Source organism: Alligator sinensis, unplaced genomic scaffold (assembly GCF_000455745.1).
Source record: "Alligator sinensis unplaced genomic scaffold, ASM45574v1 scaffold926_1, whole genome shotgun sequence".
Taxonomy (NCBI): domain Eukaryota; kingdom Metazoa; phylum Chordata; order Crocodylia; family Alligatoridae; genus Alligator; species Alligator sinensis.
This window is the reverse complement of record NW_005842679.1, coordinates 313,718-333,360: the sequence shown is the minus strand read 5'-3', so window position 1 is coordinate 333,360 and position 19,643 is coordinate 313,718. Positions and strand designations below refer to the sequence as shown.

At 40.7% G+C, this 19,643-nt stretch overlaps 1 protein-coding gene across 3 annotated transcripts in view; it reads right to left on the bottom strand.

Moving 5' to 3' along the window:
• Positions 1 to 428: 428 nt before the first annotated feature.
• SMS (spermine synthase) overlaps positions 429 to 19,643 on the bottom strand; it is a 90,701-nt gene continuing 71,486 nt past the window's right edge. For all 3 annotated transcript variants that reach the window (XM_025215855.1, XM_025215854.1, XM_025215853.1), the window contains exons 10-11: positions 5,536 to 5,651; positions 429 to 3,485 (exon numbers count right to left, since the gene is read on the bottom strand). In XM_025215855.1, the coding sequence (XP_025071640.1) occupies positions 3,443 to 3,485; positions 5,536 to 5,651 (159 nt within the window). In that variant the 3' untranslated portion in view covers positions 429 to 3,442. The remainder of the gene's footprint in view (positions 3,486 to 5,535; positions 5,652 to 19,643) is intronic.

Genomic DNA, 19,643 nt, shown 5'->3' with positions numbered 1-19,643 from the left:
ATGGGTATGACTTTAAAATTCCATCATGGCTTGCTTTGTATGCACAAAGAGATTGTTCAAACATTTTTACTGGTACAGAATTAAAACTTTTTCTAATATTCTATAAAGACAACAGTATTCCAAGAGGCTTTTCAAAGCACAATGGTTGCAGAGGCAGACAACATCCCTGATGTGTGAAGTACTGGACTGAGGCTTTTATTTTACTGAGTTTTTCGAGACACCAAAGCACTTGCTTAGTTGTGTTTTGATTTGTTACAAAGGCTGTAGCATTTTGAAGGTAATCAAATATAAAATTGCTGTCACCTTTCTCCATCACAAATCTCAAAATTATTGAACAATAATAAAAGGCAAAAAAGGTTGTTTTAATTTCTCAGTAGGATAGTGTGTGTGAGAGAGAGAGAGAGAGAGAGAGAGAGAGCGAGACCTTATTCAAATCATTGCATGGTTTTAATATCAAATCCACAAATGTCTTAACAACTGAATCACACAAGAAATAAGAGCGTACCTTTAATTTAATACGTGCACTGCATTAGTGTGGCAGATACATAACCAGCAGCCTTCTTTCTGCACAGTCAAATTACTATGAAACAGGTTTTTAAGTATTTTATCACATTTTTAGGTGGAAGCAGCAGTTAGTGCAAAGAATAAGAAAAACCCACGTCAACTATTTCTCAGAAATCTATTTGAATACTGTGCAGTGAGGCACCTGTCTGTATCCCAACTGGCTTTAAATGTAAGTTTTATTCAGCTACTGCAGGTTTCATCTGGAAATTCTCACAACATAAACATGGTGAGGTTTTAAAAAAAGAAAAAGTTATACTACAGCAACAAATAAAAAAAGAATGACAGTGCTTACACATTTCCTCTATTCAGCAAGTAGAAAAGAAAAAAAAATTACCTTGTTCAGCGTTCGCCAATTTTTTTTAAACTACATCATTTTAAACAGACACTACATAAAAGGTTTCAAATCAAAATAGGTACCGCCCCCCCTTCACTATATCAAATGTATTAATAAACAACCCCACCCCCCCGCTCCCCCCCAAACTGGAAGGAAGCTGTACATACTGACCAGCTTTCTAAATGACCCTTTTACTTCCCTACCACTCACCCACCCACGAGCGATCTCATTCACTGAACATTTCAGGGACTGACTTCACAAACATCCCTCCACCCTCAAACAGCTCTTATTTTTCATCCATGGAGCCTTGTGTATCCGTGAAAAGTAAAGCACTAGTGTTGGTGCTGTAGACCAAATACGTTAAATTTCTGGTCCATTTTGTGGACTGGAATGTCACAGCAAATCCAGGCACCAAATATATATCCATGTGCCACCTTGCGCACCAATCTTGCAAATGCATGCACAGATACAAGCTTAACAGTATTTCCATGAGTAATCACAATTAAATCAATGGGACTATTCATGCATGTAAAGTTAAGGAGACATACATTTTGCAGGATCAGAGCCTTGGCTTGTGCTCCGTTTGACTGGACTGACTTCATCACTGAGTTACAGTTGCTCTATTTTTTAAAGAAGTCAGGGTTGCACAGGCTCTTAGTCATGGATTAATTTTGTTCCAGGTATATATAAAATAAATATATTGACTGCAATTATTTGAAACAGTTAAATTAAAAAGGGGGAATATTCCATTTAGGTCTCCAAATTAAAAGTAGTCTCTAGCAATGTAATCATAATTACAAAAATAATTATGCACCAAGTAAAAGAGAAAAGCAGATTTTTTGCAAGTAAAACTTTGCAAGTAACATCTAACACCATTTTGGAATTCTGTTTGGGTCTGAGAGATGACTTAATAAAAATATTTCTCATTTATTTAAGGGTAAGAATCTGAAACCTGATTTTTTTGGACAATCTTGTTATTAATATAAGGAAAGCCCACCACTGTCTCAAAATACAGGACATGGAGATAAAACGGTTTAAAAAAAATAAAAATATAATTTTGGTCCAAAGCGTGAAATATTCAGGGAAGGATAGTGCATTTTTTTATTCTCTCTCTTGGAAATGTACAGAAGAGTTATTCTTCTTACCTCCTATGTATTGGGCTCTTTTTAAAGATCAACTAGGATCAATGTTATGAAGTTGGTAAATAGCAAGTTTTTACAAAAATAAATTTTCTGACAACATGAAAACAGCTGAAGGAAGAAATGTTTACATTTCTAAACAAAACAAAAGCAATGAGATCTTGCTTCCCGCTGGAATTCTGACTTGCAGGTAGATACAACGTACAGTCCTAATTCTGAATTAGAGTCAATGGGAACTAATGCAGCCATTTGATCAGAGCTCATCGTAGGGAAGTAAACATATTTGCTTCTAAACATGCACAAATATATATATGTGCATTGTACTATACGTGTGTGTATGTGTGTTCACACACAATATAGGGGCACCATCTATATAGGTATACAATGATCTAAATAATGTTCTGTCTCGTTTTCAAAAGGGAAAACAAGACAGAACATTATTTAAATCATTGTATACCTATATAAATGGTGCACCTATATTGTACACACACAATTCCTCTGCAAGGAATTGAAATGTGTGTGTGTGTGTGTGTGTGTGTGTGTGTGTGTGTGTGTGTGTGTGTACACAATGATCTAAATAATTTTTCCAGTCTTTATTAACACAGTATTAGCCCATAACTATATACAAAGTCTTTCTAAGGAAAGCCCTCATTACACTTCTCACATAAAGGCAAGAATGAAAACCTGCTTTAATTTTCAAAATCGATGGTGCTGAAAGTGCTTCTATAACCTATTGTTAACCTACATTAAAATCCAAGTAATAAATGTGACAGCAGCTAAATAATTTCAAGTGGCAACAGGTCAAATCCGCTGCTGGAAGGACTACAGCAGGAGCAAACAAACAAACCTAAACTTCATTCCTTCCCTTTATAACCAAGGACACAGGGTATTTTGATCTAAGCCCTTCAGAATTACTGTATTGGAAGCACTGTGATGTTCACTTAAAAAACAAAAACATAACCAGCAACCCTCTCTCCAATAAAAGCATTGTAGCTTCTAAGTAAGTATCTGGAGGGGAAAAAGATAAAACCAAACAAAAACTACATGGACCACCCTCAGGGATGAAATGCTAAAGATGTTGTTTTTAATCAGTTTGTGAAGATCTACAAAAAATAAAAAGGATCACATTCTAAAGGTTCAGTGCATTCAGCAGCTATAGACTTGCTGCTAACTCATCTTTAAGTTGACTTTCAAAAATAACACCCTAGCTCATCAAAATATACATTTTCCATTTGCTTTTAAATTAAAATAATAATAAAAAACATTTAAAGAATTCACAATCAATAGCATGACTAAGTTTCAGAATCATCTACAGCATATAATTTAAAGGTTCAAGATGCCAATATGCAACACATGGCAAGCCTATATGCTCCATGCAGCATGTACACTTAGGAAATCTTGAGCTTCAAATTTCAGTTCTCTTCTTCCAAACGGTATAGAACACCCATCTGAATAAATCAGTTAAGGAATAAAGCAAAGTGGGTCATACTTTGACAAAGTAACACTTTTAAAACTGGTGAGAAGTCTGCCAATAGTCTGTTTACGGCATCTTAAAAAGACAGGGTGGGCAAAATCCTACACTCACTGCCATAATCCAAAATGTAGGATTTCTTTCTTACACTCAGACCTGGTCCAGATCCACAGAGGTATTGTGGCATCTAACTCCCGTTGAAACTAACAGGAAGTATGTGCTATATAGAAATTAGGATTCTAAATATCTTTGAAGATGTCAGTCTTACCACTGTACAGTATCTGCCTTGTTCTCTCATAACCATGTTGTACATTGGACTGCAATCAGGCTGAACAGGATGTTGCACTAAAGGGGAAGATCCTTCTTTTCCCTCTGAAGGAAAAATGACTCCAATATAACAGAATCAATGAACTCCAATTGCTCAGAGGATCTGAAGAAACCACTCAGCTTTTGAACAGCACAAAGGGCTGATCTGCCTAGATTTCCCATTTTCTGTTATTCATGAAGTACAAGTAAGATTAGACTCAATTCTGTGGAATAGGACACAGCAAGGGGACATAAAGACTTCTGTAGGTTTTAAGATTGCAGTAACAGAGAGAGCAAAACCAAGTTCCAGGATTTGGAGTTTACTCTATGGAAAGTAGTTTCACATAGATGTATGCACTTAAGTTTATAAATCGATTTCACACATGCTCTAGATGGCAGCCTACGTCATCGTTCTAGGTCTCTGCAAGGAATTGAAATGACATACTGTCCATAAAATAAATTATTAGCGTCTATATCAACAAATGCCTACATTTTAGAAGTCCTCTTTTGACAATACAGTCAGCATGAGCATTCTCTAGTTTGTATAGGTTTGCAAAAATTGTGGAAGCAAGCAGGGGAGAGAATAAAAAGGTGAATATTTTGACTGCATTGAGATAGTCTGGCAGAATAGTCAGCTGATGAGTATCTGCATGCATACAGAGAAAAAACAACCCATAACAGCAAAAGGTTTGAGCAGGAGGAGAAGGTATCAACCTATTTCAAAATACTCAAGGAGAAATGGAATCAAGTCTTGAGGCCACCCATACAGCACACAAAAAGCACCCTGGTTTCCCTGTTAATAATTTGTCATGCAACTGTAAAATGTTGTCAAAAGATCAGTCATCTATAAACAGAGCTCAGATGGAATCTCCTTCCCTTTCTGATGTGAGCTTCCTACTTGGAAACCTTACTAATTAACATCCCACGTATCCTGCATATACACCAAAAAGCAAAGACAAAATTAAAAAAAGAACAAAATAAGTATTTTGCTGAGCACACCTTGCTTGGTAGGGGCCAGTCTGAAGTCAGTGTGACTTGTTTCCTGCCTTGGGATTCTTGTACATATAGCATAGTCATTTCATATCACCAGTGAAGAAGGCAAAATGCACTAAAACAAGTATTATTTGTGTAAAGGCTTCTGCATTGGCAGCCAAATTATGCCTGCTTCATAGCCCAAAACAGCAGAATTTATCACTTAAATGGACCTTCCAAAAGACTGATACAGCCATAGTTCTCTTGAAGTATTTTGCATACAACTGTGCTAATGGTGCTATAACTACTTAAAATGTGTAACATTTAGCATTAAATTAAAAATCTTATTTTGTTTGAGTCAAGCATTTCTGTCCCTTTAAAATACATCCATAAATTGGGGAATAGATGGATCCCCAATCATCATTCTGTCTAAACTTATTTTTTACAGTATATAAACAGCTGTATTAATATTTTTGGAAGGAACAAGGGATCCAGTTGGGAAAGAAGTGTCCCATGGATGTCAATGTGAGCTATGAGGTCATGGCACCTTAAAAAAAAATGCCTCTATATTTTCATAATTTATATTGATTTTATAGTGAACGAATCACATGTTTAAATTACTGCATTAAACCCAACTTATCGACCACAGGAGTAACCTACTATTCAGTTTACTTCAACACCGAAAAATACCTAAGCTTATTTGGTTTATGAACCTAGCAGGAGCAATCTTTTACATTTTTCAAGGATACAACTCCATGTATGAGGGAACACACACAACCTCCTTTGAGAACTCCACAGGACAATAAAGCTTGCCAAGTTGTTCTTCATAGAGGGTCAAGGCTTCAGTTAGATTGATGCAGTTCCCCTGGAAGGACCAGAAAATAAAACAGTGTCTTAGTTGCAATCAAATGTAAAGACATCCACATCAGCAAATGCACATACATTTTAAGACTGAATTCTAGGCTGTTATGCACTACAGAAATATAAAAAAGCTCTTTCTTAAAATACAGGGATTCTAATGTAATATGCATGATATTGATTGAACAACTCTTATTTTGTTGCATTTATCTAGAAAATAACAATTTATAATTATTTTGTATTTTTACAACAAACCAGACAGGAGAATGATCCAGCTACCTTTTTACTGGAGTATTCATTTCTTTCCATTTTGACATAGATTAGTGGTGTTTAAACAAGCAGCAGCCTACTACACAATAATAATAGTCTTTGTATTGTTTGTATGCATTAGTAAATGATGAAGAAAACCCTGCCTATTATCATTTAATATCTTAACATACTATATTCTATGAGTCAAGCCATGTGTTAAAGTTTTGTTTTTACAGTTTAATCTATTCATACAAGAAATGATGAAATAAGAGAAATCCAGCAGAGGTATTTCTATTTCTGCCTTACAAAACTGAAACAAGCATTAAAAGACTTTAGTTTTTCCATGTCACGTCACTGAAATACAACTGCTTCCTAAAAAAAGCAGTCATATCTTCTGCAACCAAGTAACCAACAGTTGTTTTTCCCTCCCTCAATAATATCAGCAATATTTTTTTGCTGAACAAAGGAAATAAAACCTAAAAACAGCTATCAAGAAATACCAGCCAAAGTCCAAGCTAAGAATTATATTAACTTCAGGTAACCAAAAAAACCTATCCAGATCAACTAAAAATTCTTGGACTATGGACACCCTTCTATGGGATTAAATTTGAATAATGAAAAAGCCAGTATTTAAGAATTATACTTTTAAATGGCCATTTAATACTGAGGTATGAGTCCCTATGTAAAGAAGACTGTCATGCAACTGCTACTCCACACCTTGTTTGAAAAATGTAAAGGCAAACTCAGTAACGCTAAACATTCAGGAGAACTTTGCATGCATAACTGGAGCCATGGACAGACAGGGCGCACAGGCACTTTGAAGCACTGCAAAAACATACTGCTAAACGTGCAGATACATGGGCCAAGTTACAAAGTTACTATAAAATAGGGCTGTACAAAACGGAAGCGTTCCGTTTCGACCAGCGTTTCGACAGAACAGTGTTTTGTTTCGACTTTTGTTTCAAGTCAAAACGGCTGTTCCATTTCGTTCTGTCAAAACATTTTGCTGTTTTGACATTTTGCCCATAGGCTATAATGGGGACGGTCAAAACAGGCTAGAACTTTGTCATTTCTGGCCAGATTTGGATGAAACTTATATAAATGGTAGCCCCTTCTTGGGGCATGATGCGTGCCAAGTGTCAAGAAGATAGGTGCAGGGGGTTTGGGGAAACTGCACCCCAAAATCTTGAAAGCAAAACTCATGACATGGGTGGCACTGTTTATGTTAGGCTGCAGCAGGGTGAAAGCTGCAGGCCTGCTAGCCCCTGCTGAGGCCACGAAGCCTGCCAAGTTTCAAGGAGATACGTGCAGGGGTTTAGGGAAACTGCACCTCAAGCTGCGGACAAGCAAAACTCATGACATGGGTGGCACTGTTTATGTTAGGCTGCAGCAGGGTGAAAGCTGCAGGCCTGCTAGCCCCTGCTGAGGCCATGAAGCCTGCCAGCTGTCAATGGGCTTCTGGGTTTTGGGGCCCTACACCTCTGGCCACAGGCAGGCAAAACTCGTGTCATGGGTGCTTGTGCAACTGTGTCCGTCTTGGGGCAGAGGTGGGGAGAAACCACTGCAGGCCTAGCTGCTAGGCTCTGCTGTGGCCACAAAGCACTCGGCTTTTAAAAAATAGCCCTCTATTAGGCTTCTTTTAGAACGTACAAAAAGTATAACTGAAAACAAACAGTCCAAAATAGTGAAGCACAAAAGGGAGTTTAATCAATGGCACACATGACATGAGCCTCAAACAAGAGGGGCTCATATTTAATTCACTACATCAATTCCATTTAGTTTCTTCCAAGACTTTTTCCCCCCATGGCCCATATGGTAGCCTCTATTAATGAGTACAGAGCAAGTGCATGCTGTCTGTCTGTTTTGGCTTCAGGAATAAAAAAGGTATGGAACAGTGTTCATTGTTTCCCAGTAGTACTAGGATTTTATCCATTACAATGTATTAGAAATATGAAAAATTTTTAGGAGTTTGGAAGGGAGAGAGAAGAAGAGTTCATTTTACTCCCCCTCCTCCTGCTTTTTTAATTATGCTCCAACTTCCATGTGCACAAGTCATACTTTTCTATAAGATATATACATTTTTCTCTGGAAAAAACGGACTTAGTTTGCTGACATGCCAAAAAAACCCAGCTAGGTAAAACACATTCCTGGGTAAAAACCAAAGCAAAATTTTGTTTATAAATGCAGTCTAGCACTCTTGGTTCAAGTCAGAACACTTCACACTGCACATTTAGTATTTATTTCTGAAAAAGGTAACAGATACCATAAGTATCAGGAAACAGGAAAGGCAACATTTATAAAAAGGTAAGAGAAACACTCTAACTTTGCACAATTGTATAAAGCACCAGACTGAAGAGACTGCTGTAGTACTGGTTTAGTAACCTATTATTATCCAGGGGCCTGCAGTGGTTATTTGGTTCAGCCGCCCTTTACCAAGCATATAATTTTGTTTTGACATCAGATTGAATGTGAGAGTAAAAAAACCAATCTACGTGTGTAATTTAAGATCACAAATAGAAAATTCTGCTAGGTAATTTATGGAACATACCACCATTACGGAGGAAGTTTAATAAGACACACAATGAGATAAAAGTGTCTACAGACTGTTTCCCAGACTGTCATCTCAGGATTCCTTCCCTTCCCCTGTCTTCACAAGTGACAGAGGAATCACGGCAGACAATGGGGCAGACAAATTACAGGAAAGAATAGAACACTTCACTGTGTAATTTCTACATTTTGTTAAACCCACAAATGCCCACTCCCCAAATCAAGATTCACTTTAAAATAGCCAGATACATTCTTTGTAGTTTCTCCCCCCTTTCTGAATGCTCATATAGAGATGTAGGTTATATATAAATTTAATTTAAAAAACAGTTATTGCAGTTTTACATAATAGGCCCAAACTCAAACAGATCGTGCCTATAAGATTTACACGAGTTTCTCCCAATAACAGAAACAAAATACAATTCTCTTCATTATTAACAGCTGGTATTAGACAACTTGGATACTTTGGTTAATGGTTTCAAAAGCCCATACCCCCACAATTTACATTTTGTTGTCAATTTAACATGTAATACATGTGAAATCCCTTAGTCATTTAAGTCAGGGCTGTCCAGCTGGCAGTGGTTAAATTGCAACCTGTAAGGTTGGTTACAGCTACTGGCGCTGCTGTGTTGGGGCAGGTCTGGAACCCAGGGGATGAACACTGTGGCAGAAAGCTATCTCTGTTTCTCCCCAAAAACTCTGCTCTGTGACAACTTGGTTAAGATGGCCCCAGCAGAGAATACACACCTTTACCCTATCTCTTTAGGTAACCTGAGCTGGATATATTCCTGAGGGAGGCGGGAAACCTGCTCCCTCTGCCTACATGACTGGTATCACATACCTGGGTGAGGGGCTTGGTCCCTGGTGGCCTAGGAACTGCCAGTCTGCACGGCAACTAGTGATGTATTTCAAATTGGTTGGCTGACAGCCAACAGGTGCTGGCCTCCATTGGACCAGGTAAATAAGGTCACAAGGGCTATATAGTTAAGGACTGCCCAGGAGGGTGCAGCAGCCACAAGGAAGACTCAGAGAGAGAGAGGAGCTGAACCATCTGAAACTTGCTCTCTCTCAAAACTCATGATCAAGGAACTGCCTGCCTCCAGAGGGAATCTCCACCTGCCTCTGGATGATACTTGGGAGTAAACTACCTGAGATCTAACTAGTTATTTAGCTTGCAGTAACTCAGATGCATAATCAAAGGCTACCCAGCCAGAGGAGTTTGCTCTATGGGATTTCTCTGATATTGCTCTACCCTAGTCCAACCCTACTCCTTGTAACCAATAAAGTTCTCCTTTGTACCTAGCGTGGGAGACTTATTGGGAGTGGGTCTAGATTATGCCTGGGGGTCCCCTTGGTTCAGCTGACTAAGGGAGACCACTACTTGTGCTTCTGACTGAGGGAAGCATTCCAACTTCTTGAAGTGAATCAAGTACCCTCGAGGGCTACTAGGCCTGTGTTTCCCAGGATGCGCAGAGCCAGAATCAAGCCCAGCCCTGGGTGGTGGCAGTGGAACCCCCAGGCTAGCGGGTGTGCTCCAGGAAGGGGGTCGCCCAGACGTGAGGCACCCCCAGGGAGGCACTCGGAGCCTGGAAGGTGGTCGGGCACAGGGAGGTGGGTGGCTCAACGCAGGAGCGCCCCCTACTGGACCGCCACACACAACACCGCCACTCCCCCACCTCCCTTGCCTGCCAAAGTCAGGGGCTTGAGTTGCCACTGGAGATCAAGTCAGCTGCAAGAGAAAAGAGAGGGCAAGCAATAGTGGCTTCACACCATGGGTTTTGGAGCCACACCAGTGCAGTAGCTCCAGCAGCCTTAACAACAAGCTGCCGCGATGCTGCTGGAGGTATGTTGTCCATCCTGTAAGAATCCCTGTAGGCAAGATCCAGTCCATGGGGATCAAATGACAAGCTGGACACCCCAGATTTAAAAATCAATGGGAGAGGGAATCGAGCACAGTGGTGTGATCTTTAGCTGAATGAGGGAAAATTGTTTAACATTTTAGGAATATAAATTTAAGGGAGCAGCCATACAGCCCAACCCTATTGTTCTCCAATATCGGGCAACATTGGACAAAGACCACAGTCGAGGAATCATGTGCATTCTGATCTCATCTTCACAAAATTTAAAGCAGTTAAATGATTCAGAAAGGGAATTATTCCTAACATACAGGGATGTAACTGAGGTCAGAAATCAGAACCCTAATTGTTCCCATTTTGTCCAGACAGCAAACTTTCAAAGAGTTGGTTAAATCTATTCTGTACTGTACTTTATTAAAACTGGGAAAAATTCACCTGGAACCTTTAGTTTTTTTCTTTTTCTTATTGGTTCCACCTTATCATTAGTGTCAATATATTTGCTCAATGTCTCTTTTGGCTTGGAGAGAGTCTAAAGCCATTTTAAAAGTTTCAGGCATACTAGCAATTAGGAGATTTAACTTTGGTTCTTTTACACTGTATCTTTCTAAAGAGACTCTTTCTATATAATTATATTTTTACAATTCCTACATACATGGTAATGCTCTCACAGATTAGCTGCCAATGCCTTTCTCTATAAAAACTGCCTTACCTTTTAGGGTAAGACTACACCTCCACAGCACACTTGAGGAGGGATGGTTCCAAGCATATCCTACTTACCTACTCCCATTAAATATGGGAATGAAACAGTGGAGCTGCTCTGTGGTGCCCCTTCATAGTTGCTCCTGACACCTTTGTCTCTGGTGTGCCTGAGAGTAGCCACTATGTAACGCCCCAGAGTAGCTTCACCACTGCACTTTTGGGTCTGTCAGGAGCAGGTGGCTGGGACATGCCCAGGAACTTGTTTCCCTAATAATACTGCAGAAGCAAGGTAGGCATACTGCAGAGGTTTCATGCTCTTTAGGACAGAAGTCCTCGCTGGTGTGTTTGCAGAGTACATAACACAAGCCCTGACATGGTTAACACCTCCAAGCAAGTGCTTTGAAATAATTTTAAAATAATCAATGTGGATTAGGTTAGAAAATGGGAAGCTCTTGAAGAAAAAAAGTCTGTCCTATTGTAATGCCTCACTCTCATGATAGACAGATAAACCAACAAACAAACAAACAAACATCCTCCAGCCAGCCCTGCTTAAATGATTACCATCATATACAGAACATTATCAATAGCTCCTCATGTCATACTTTAAGGCTTCCTGTCCCTTGCAAAATCACATTCTTTCCTCTCCCTGCCATGAACATATAAGCTACAATTGTGCTGGGTGAAGTGGCAGTAAATTTTCTCAGCTTTCAAGTGTAACGTATCAGTGGATTTCGCCTTACATGGGATGGAAAAGGAAACAGCTGAATAGGGCCAATATTTATTTTACTCATTTCGGAATGGACTATAGGCCTGAAGACAGTTAAAGCGTGGCAGAGTCATTCAGTCCAAACAAGGTCATTTGGAAACGGTGGTGAATGGCCAGAAAGGGTTTTGAGGCTTTAAAGTCTATGAAAATACAATTACATTTGATGCAATGGAAGTGTAAGAAGAATTTTGAAAGGAATTACATACACGATGCACACAACTGTGGTTCCAGTCTTCTTTACATCTAAAGTCCAGGAGAATTTTATTGCAACAGGGAGCCAGAGACTCCTGTTACTTGAAGGCAGAGGCAGTAGCAGGGATATCCCAAGGTGGGCAGGAAGTGCTGCATATTATGGACTGGTTGCAGGGGAGTAGGGAGCTACAGAGTCATAGATAGGGGCCTACCGAAATGGGGGAACCTGCACCCCACCCCCAGTTTTGCAGTCTAAGCACAGCAGGCCCCCCCACACCTCTGATTGGCAGAGGGGCCCCAGATGCTCTGCCCCCTCCAGAGATTGACAGACGACAACTTCTGGGGAGGGGCAGGACTTCCAGGGCAGAGGTGTGGGAAGGCCCATTGTGCTCTGCCACAAAAATGTTCCCTCCTCCCCCATGCTCCAGTACACCATGGCTTCTTGGTTTTGGTTTTTTTTCCTGTTTGCAGCTTCCTGCCCTCCCCCTCCCCTTTTTTTTCCCTCCTGCATGATGTCCGTTTTTTGCTTTCTGGCAGTCCCTGCCTTTTTTTTTTTTTTTTTGAGGACTGGGCTTTTTCACAGGAAGCCTACCAATTTTGTGGTTGTCGTTAAAATCGCAAAACTGCGATTTTGGTGGGTCCCTATTCATAGACTAAGAGTACCTGTTGCTGGGCTACTAGTCGAGCAGTAGGACAGTAAGGCAGAGCCCTGCTAAGGCAGCAGGAGTAGCAGTTGTAAGCTGCCCTGGAAGTTAGTTGCCTGGCTCTAACAGGAAATCCCACCCCATGTCTAGGAGGAGAGCCACCGGACTGGAAGGGGCACATAAAGCTAGTGCCTGAGCCGAGGCAAGGGTTTAGGCCAGAGGCAGACAATTATTTTGGGAGGAGGGCTGCTTACTGAGTTTTGGCAAGCCATCGAGGGCCGCATGACAGGCAGCCAGGGCAGATAAATATTAATTTTCTAAATTTTTTAGGGGCCTGGCGGGCCGGATAGAATGGCCTGGTGGGCCACATCTGGCCTGCGGGCCACATTTTGCCCACCCCTGTTTTAGGTAGTAAGGAAAACAGTTCTACAGCAAGATGGGTGCAGGGGAGACATTAACCTGCTACCTGAGCTGCTCTGGGACTGCAAGCAAGGTGCTTAAACTGGCAGGGAAGTATGACCCTGTTTGTGTGGTACAGGCAGTGAGCTGTGGTTTACATCTGTACTCAGTATGGGAATAGCTGAGTTACAGCCTGAGGGCTTGTATTTTGGTTTATGGTTATACTGGTGGTCCAGGAGTGGCTACAAAGGGAGATAAGGAGGCCACAGTTGGGTGCCTGAGGGGTACATTGCAGTCAGCCCACAATGGGGGCCCAGGGACACACCAGTGTTTTGAGTTCCGCCAGGAACCTGGACTCAGGACACAGAGCAGGCTTAAGCTAAAGGATGGCAGAAGCTTAGAGAGGCTGAAGCCTAGCATGGGCAGAAGCCAGACAGGGCGAGGGGGTCCAGGGCATGAGAAGTGCAGACACCAGGATCATGGGGTCCAGGGCACAAGAAGGCAAGACAGGGGGGTGGAGCCCAGAAGTCAGGTCCAGCGCAGTGGGCCTGGGCTAAAGGGCCCAGCTAGAAGAAAGGGGTGGAGGCTGGGAAGGCTGAGGCCCCAACAAGGGCGGAGAGGCCTAAGGAGGCTTGATGAGAGTGATTGACCAACAACCTTGGCAAGGAATGGGAATGATTGTGGGGACAGCTGGAGGTCACAAACAGCCCTTAAGGTGACAAGTGCCCAGGAGGCATGGGCAGATCAAGAGAGTTCACTTAGCCTGGGAGGAGCAGGACTGGGACCAGTGGGGTCTGAGAGGGATCTGTTGGTTGAAAGACAGACAAGGGCTCAATCTGAGACCCAAGGACAGCCTCCCTTTTCACCAATCAACTCATTACATCAAGGTGTGGCAGGTGAGGAAAAAAGGAGACCCAGGTAGCCAGATCAGAGAAGGCAAGGCCACCAGAGGATGTCACGGCTGCGCCTGGGGCTCCTCCATCCTGTTACAATTACCACTCCAACAGAAGTTCTAATTAAAAAAAGAATTCCCACACAGAAGCCAAAAAAGGAGAGTGAATATGAAGCAATGGCATAAGTGGCCTGAATAAGGCAGAGCCACAATGTATTGGAGAGCAGCCGGAAAAATGCAGCAATGACAGATGGTAGCATGGGGGTAGAAACCTGATCCTCGCTACAGCGGTCAGAGTTTATTGGAACACACAACTTATAAACATTGAGAACATGTCTCTCTTTAAGAGTAAGATGACCTAGGCTGAAAGATGGTGCAGGCTCTTAAAGTATTTTTAAAATTTCATTTTATTAAGGGCTCAAGATGACAGCCATCAAAGATAAGTTTGGTAAGCAGCAGGACAAGGATTTAACATTAAAAACAATGGTTCAATCAATAAAAATGCTGAAAAATGGCTGGGTTAAACTAAAAAGCAGATTATCATTAATATAATAAGGGGAAAAAAATTAAGCCTCTCACATCAGTTCCAAGACAGCCTTACAATAGGTCTGGGCAGCATGAGCTTCAAGGCAGTTTTGACAGCTTGGGTAGGATTCTCAAGACACCAAACTGACTTGACATAGGTGTCTGCTTTCACTAAAGCCATATACTCCTAAATCACTCAAACAATTTGAAAATCCAAGGTTATGCTTTTGAGAGGATTACTGTTAACATTTAATGCATGGTACACATGGTCCAAACCTCAAAATCCTAGCTCCCACCATCTTGTGGATACTCCTTGGTTGGAGAAAAGCTAAGGGATATCACCCGGACAGAAACGTGCCATCTCTGAGGCAGCTCTAATCTGTCCTCTCCAGCAGAAGCTACCACTATTGAGACATTGAATATCTGGACTCACTCTGGACTGTCTCAATGATCTAAATGAGGGGATGGTAGATCAAGGGCAGCCTCCATTCTTCTATACTCTTGCCTAATTGGAAAAGCTGAAGGTCTTGGTGTGATGGTCACTTAGACCTCTTGTGTATAAACCATGATGCAAAGGATCAACAGTTGATAAGAACACAGTCCAAGGAAGACAAGACGTGGTGGGGACTGAAAAGAATGACAAAATGGCATTAGAACTGAATTCTCATGTCAATTGCTACTTTGAGGCTCTATCTTTGAGGTGTGAAGTGTCTAATTGCTCCATTGGGACATGATGGTACTCCTCACCCCACAGGAGCAACATTTTCACTATGCAGCATATGTCAAGTCGCTTCATTTCTGAGCTTCAAAATGATAGAGGACACCAAAGAAGCAATAAGCTATACTAAGGGCAAGTCTTTTCAACTTCGGCTACATCATGCAGCGATAGGTGATTAATAGGATTATGCTCAGGAGTAAGTGTCAAGATCAGACCTCACACAGGATTCACAGAAGTTCAACTCCTGCTACATCATGCAGCAATAGGTGATTAATAGGATTATGCTCAGGAGTAAGTGTACAAGATCAGACCTCACACAAGATTCACAGAAGTTTCAGGGCTGGAAGGAACCTCATGAGATTATCAGGTCCAGCCCCCCTGCTCTGGGCAGGAAAGAATACTGAGGTCAAATAATCCCCTTTGCTTCTTTATGATATATAAAAGCCTGGGAGTTCTAACAGTAACAAGTTACTGACAGCTTGCTTCTACACTGGAAACATGGGTACTGTGTAGGCATACTGAAATAGTGAGTTCATAAGAGTCAAGAGTGAAAGCTGAGCAACTGAACAGCTTATGTTAAAGGTCAAAAGTCATAAGAATACTATCACCCTAGTACTGGGTGACGGGGAAAAATTAAAATTTTGAACTGCCTTTCATAACTATCTAAAAACAAATCCTAAAATTAGGCAAGCCTGTTTTAGCATCGTTAATAATGCAAATTATCCAAAAGCTGTCTTCCTCTGGATTCTGCTGTGCTGAGAAACTGCTAGCCAACAGTCATCATCTTCCACCTAGTGGTACAAGACAATACTGCACAATACCCAGAGTATTCTTAACGGTGTGATATGAATGATTCAAAGGTAGCAAAACTGTTTCAACTTCAATCCTGGAAGGAGTGTTAAAGTTGGTGCAGCTTGTTCACACATAAGAAGTAGAATATACCAGCTGCTGACTTTTTGAACCACTCCCTTTTTGAAAGGGCTCCTAATGTTCTCATTTGTCCACACCCTATGGGCCAGATTCTATTCCACTTATATGTACATGTGTATATAGCTAGACAGACACAGCACACATTCTCATGAACCCAAATTCACTTCATCAGATGCTGTGAATGGACAGGGCAAAGTAGAGACATATTAATGGATTTTCAAGGGACTTTGTGAACAGTGGCCTAGAATCACACTTAGGCACCTCAGTTCACTTAGACACCCAGCAGGTGGAATAGGACCTGGCCTGAAGCACTTCATCTGTATGTCTAAAGAATGATCATGTTGCAAGGTGAAATTACATGCAAGGAAAAGTTTACAAAGAACAAAGCTACTTTGAGAATAACAAGAAAAAACTAAAAACTGCAAGTACATTTTAGTCATTAAGGAAAAAAGGTAAAACAATCTAATTTCTACTATTCTTCAAAAGATATTCCCAGTATAATAGCATGCCCTGTCAACTGTATAAAATACTAAACCCATCTAATTTGAAAATACAATGAAAGACCCTGTCCCTATTATGCAATTTTTATTAATTCTTACGTAGGTATTTTGCAGACTTTTTATATATAATATGTAAACGGCAAAAACAATCAATCAATCAATCATTCACTTACATTACCCCTTACTCCATTCTCCACTTTATTTAAATGATGTGGAGCCCTCTTACAATCAGTCATCATGAAAAGCCCTCTGAGCTAGCCTGAGATGCAACTCTAACTAAACATTTCTGGAAAGGGATCACTACAGCAATGCCAGGCCTTTCGGTTAGGTAAGAGAAAAGAGAAAAAACATGCTGTACCAGACTGTGGATCCCCGTATGTTGTAATGCTACATGACAATTCTAGACAACCTGGTAGCCAACAAAGACATGGACTGTTCATAACCTATGTACAATAACATATGTATGTACAAGCAAATTATAAACCATCAAGAAGTTGCTATTGATAAGCTCAGATTTTAATCGTACCATGCCACGTCTTGCTTTCTTTCATAGTTTGCATTTGGAAGAGTTGCAGGTTTAACAATAATAACAAAAAGAAGTCTCCCATTCCAAATATAAATGGATCCAAAAAACCATAATATTATTGAATCAATGGTTGATTATTGATTCAAATTTAAAATATGAATGGGCAACATTCACCTTTTATAGAAAACTTTTTGCAGACCTTGATACCATTACAGCTCCATTTTCCTTAGGATACTCTACTTTTTATACATGTTTTTCCAGATGGAGAAAGGCTTTATAGGCAGAAATTGTATCTTACTATACATTTGTTAGTGCTTAGCAAAATGATACAACAATAAAGATTAGTGTTCCTTAGACACTGTTGTAATATAGCTTATAATAAATTTACATATGCTGTGCTTAGCTCATCAACCACATCTGTTTTAGAACTGCTAGAAGTTAATATTGACACATTTATCACAACCCTGATCTTCACAACCCTGCTTTGACAATGCATGTTGCAGCCTTAAAGCATAAGTCTGCCTTAGGCCTGTCAAAAGGTGCTGCAGAGAGGTCTATGTATAAAGGCAGCTTTGATGAAGATGAATTTGGAATTTGTGTCACTTTACTGGAAACAGTACTGTTTAACCGGTTTGGAGCATTAAGGGCTTTTTATCCTCTTTAATTTATATTAAATAGTCAAAACTTTAAATAATTAAAGAATAAGGGGAAAAACTCTAAAAAATTCAGAACTGCATGTGTAATAAAAATAACTATAAAGGTTGAATTAGTCCAAATATAATATTGCATAGAAGGAAAAATTACATTACACATCTAGATATGGAGGGCATAATGGTTATACAATAGCAAGGGGTACTCAATTACTACTCTTCCAGACTTTCATGCTGGCTCTGTTTCTTACAGCTATTATACCTCTATTGCTTTTGTATCTAATTACCTGTTTACAATCACTTGTATTTTTTAGTATCTCTACCAAATGTTAAAGAACCTCTCTACCAACTCTTCAGCTTTAACTGCATGAAACTGCAGACAGATCCTGTGCAATACCTCACTACAGTATCTGTACAGAACCTGGGTCATTCAAGCTGGTCTGCAATCCACTTAACTCACAGCAAGATGCTGAGGGAAGTATGAGCCACAAAGTTGACTGCTGTGGCTTTTACTTTAAAAGGTACTGCTTCTCCACTCAACTGCAGCACAGCTAGTATAGCATGGCTGAACAGAGAAGTAGCACCCTTTGAAATAAAGAGCAGCAGCAGTCAGCTGGAACACTTCAGTGATGCTGCGAAGCTGCTTGTTGCAGTTATCTATATCCAGGAAAAATCACAAAACCTCATCTTCACAAGGGACGATGGGATTAAACCCTACAAAGAACCCGTGTTCTACTGTACTTGTTTATTAGTACACTTTTGTCCCCATGCAAACATCTCAAACTAATTTGTAGGCTAAGAAGAAAACATTTGTAATATGGAATTATGAACAAATAATCCGTATCTTCTGTACGTTGGTGCCCAACTCTAAATGGTCAAAGAAGTGGACTGAAGTTAAATTGTCAGAGCTGTATTTCTGAGAATGTTGCTAGACACAACAGTCTGGCCAAACAGACAAGGTAACAGTCACAGTTAGCAAGCTTTCAGATAAGAGAGTGACTGTAGGGTAACACATGTTGCTGCAGGTAAGCCCAAAAGACATATTTTTGTTTTTAGAGTATATTTCTGTCTCTGAGGCAAGGGAGTTGTCTTGTCCAACACAAGCCTAGAAAAGAGATATGGCTAGATATGGCAAGTGGGGTAACAATAACTAAATCAGCAAATAATTAACCTACCAAAAGCAACCAGAGTAGGAGACAGAAGTACAGCACCCAATTCAAAGTCAGAATTTCCAAACAGTTACCCATCTCATAGCTGTCAAAACAGTTTATTTGTTTTTGAAAAATGCAGTAAGTTCTGATACCAAATGGAAACTAATGGTAATAACATTAACTTAGGTCTCTAAGGTTTAAGCATATCCTTTAAGAAAGAGGGGTAAGAAACCTACAGCCCACAAGCCATATTCAATCCACCAAGTGAATGTATCCAGCCCAGAACACATCTACAGGTGGCAATCCACCAAGTGAATGTATCCAGCCCAGAACTGATCTACAGGTGGACCCCCCCCAGGTCCCCTCTGCCTGTGTATCCCGCTTTGCCACCTTATTCCAGTTTCTCCATGTTACCATCCTGGTCCTCCCTGCTCTCTCTCTCTCGTGCACCTCTTTACTGCACCTGCCACTTCTTGCTGCTGAATGTGCCATTTATGGTACGAAGGGGTGACAGGAATCAGTGGCAAGGGGTAGGAGGCAGAAGCTACAGCCGGGGGGCTGGAATGGCAGCTGGGACACAAGCAGTGGTTCACCTTTGGACCAGCCTGCCTTATTTTGGCTTGAAGCTCCTTCAAGGTTGCTTACCCCTGCTTTAGGAATATCTAAATTTAAAGTACATTAAGTCATTGGTGGTCAATCTTTATGGGAGGCATGCCTCAAAATTAACCCCCTGGCCCCAAACTTCCTGGGCGCCACAC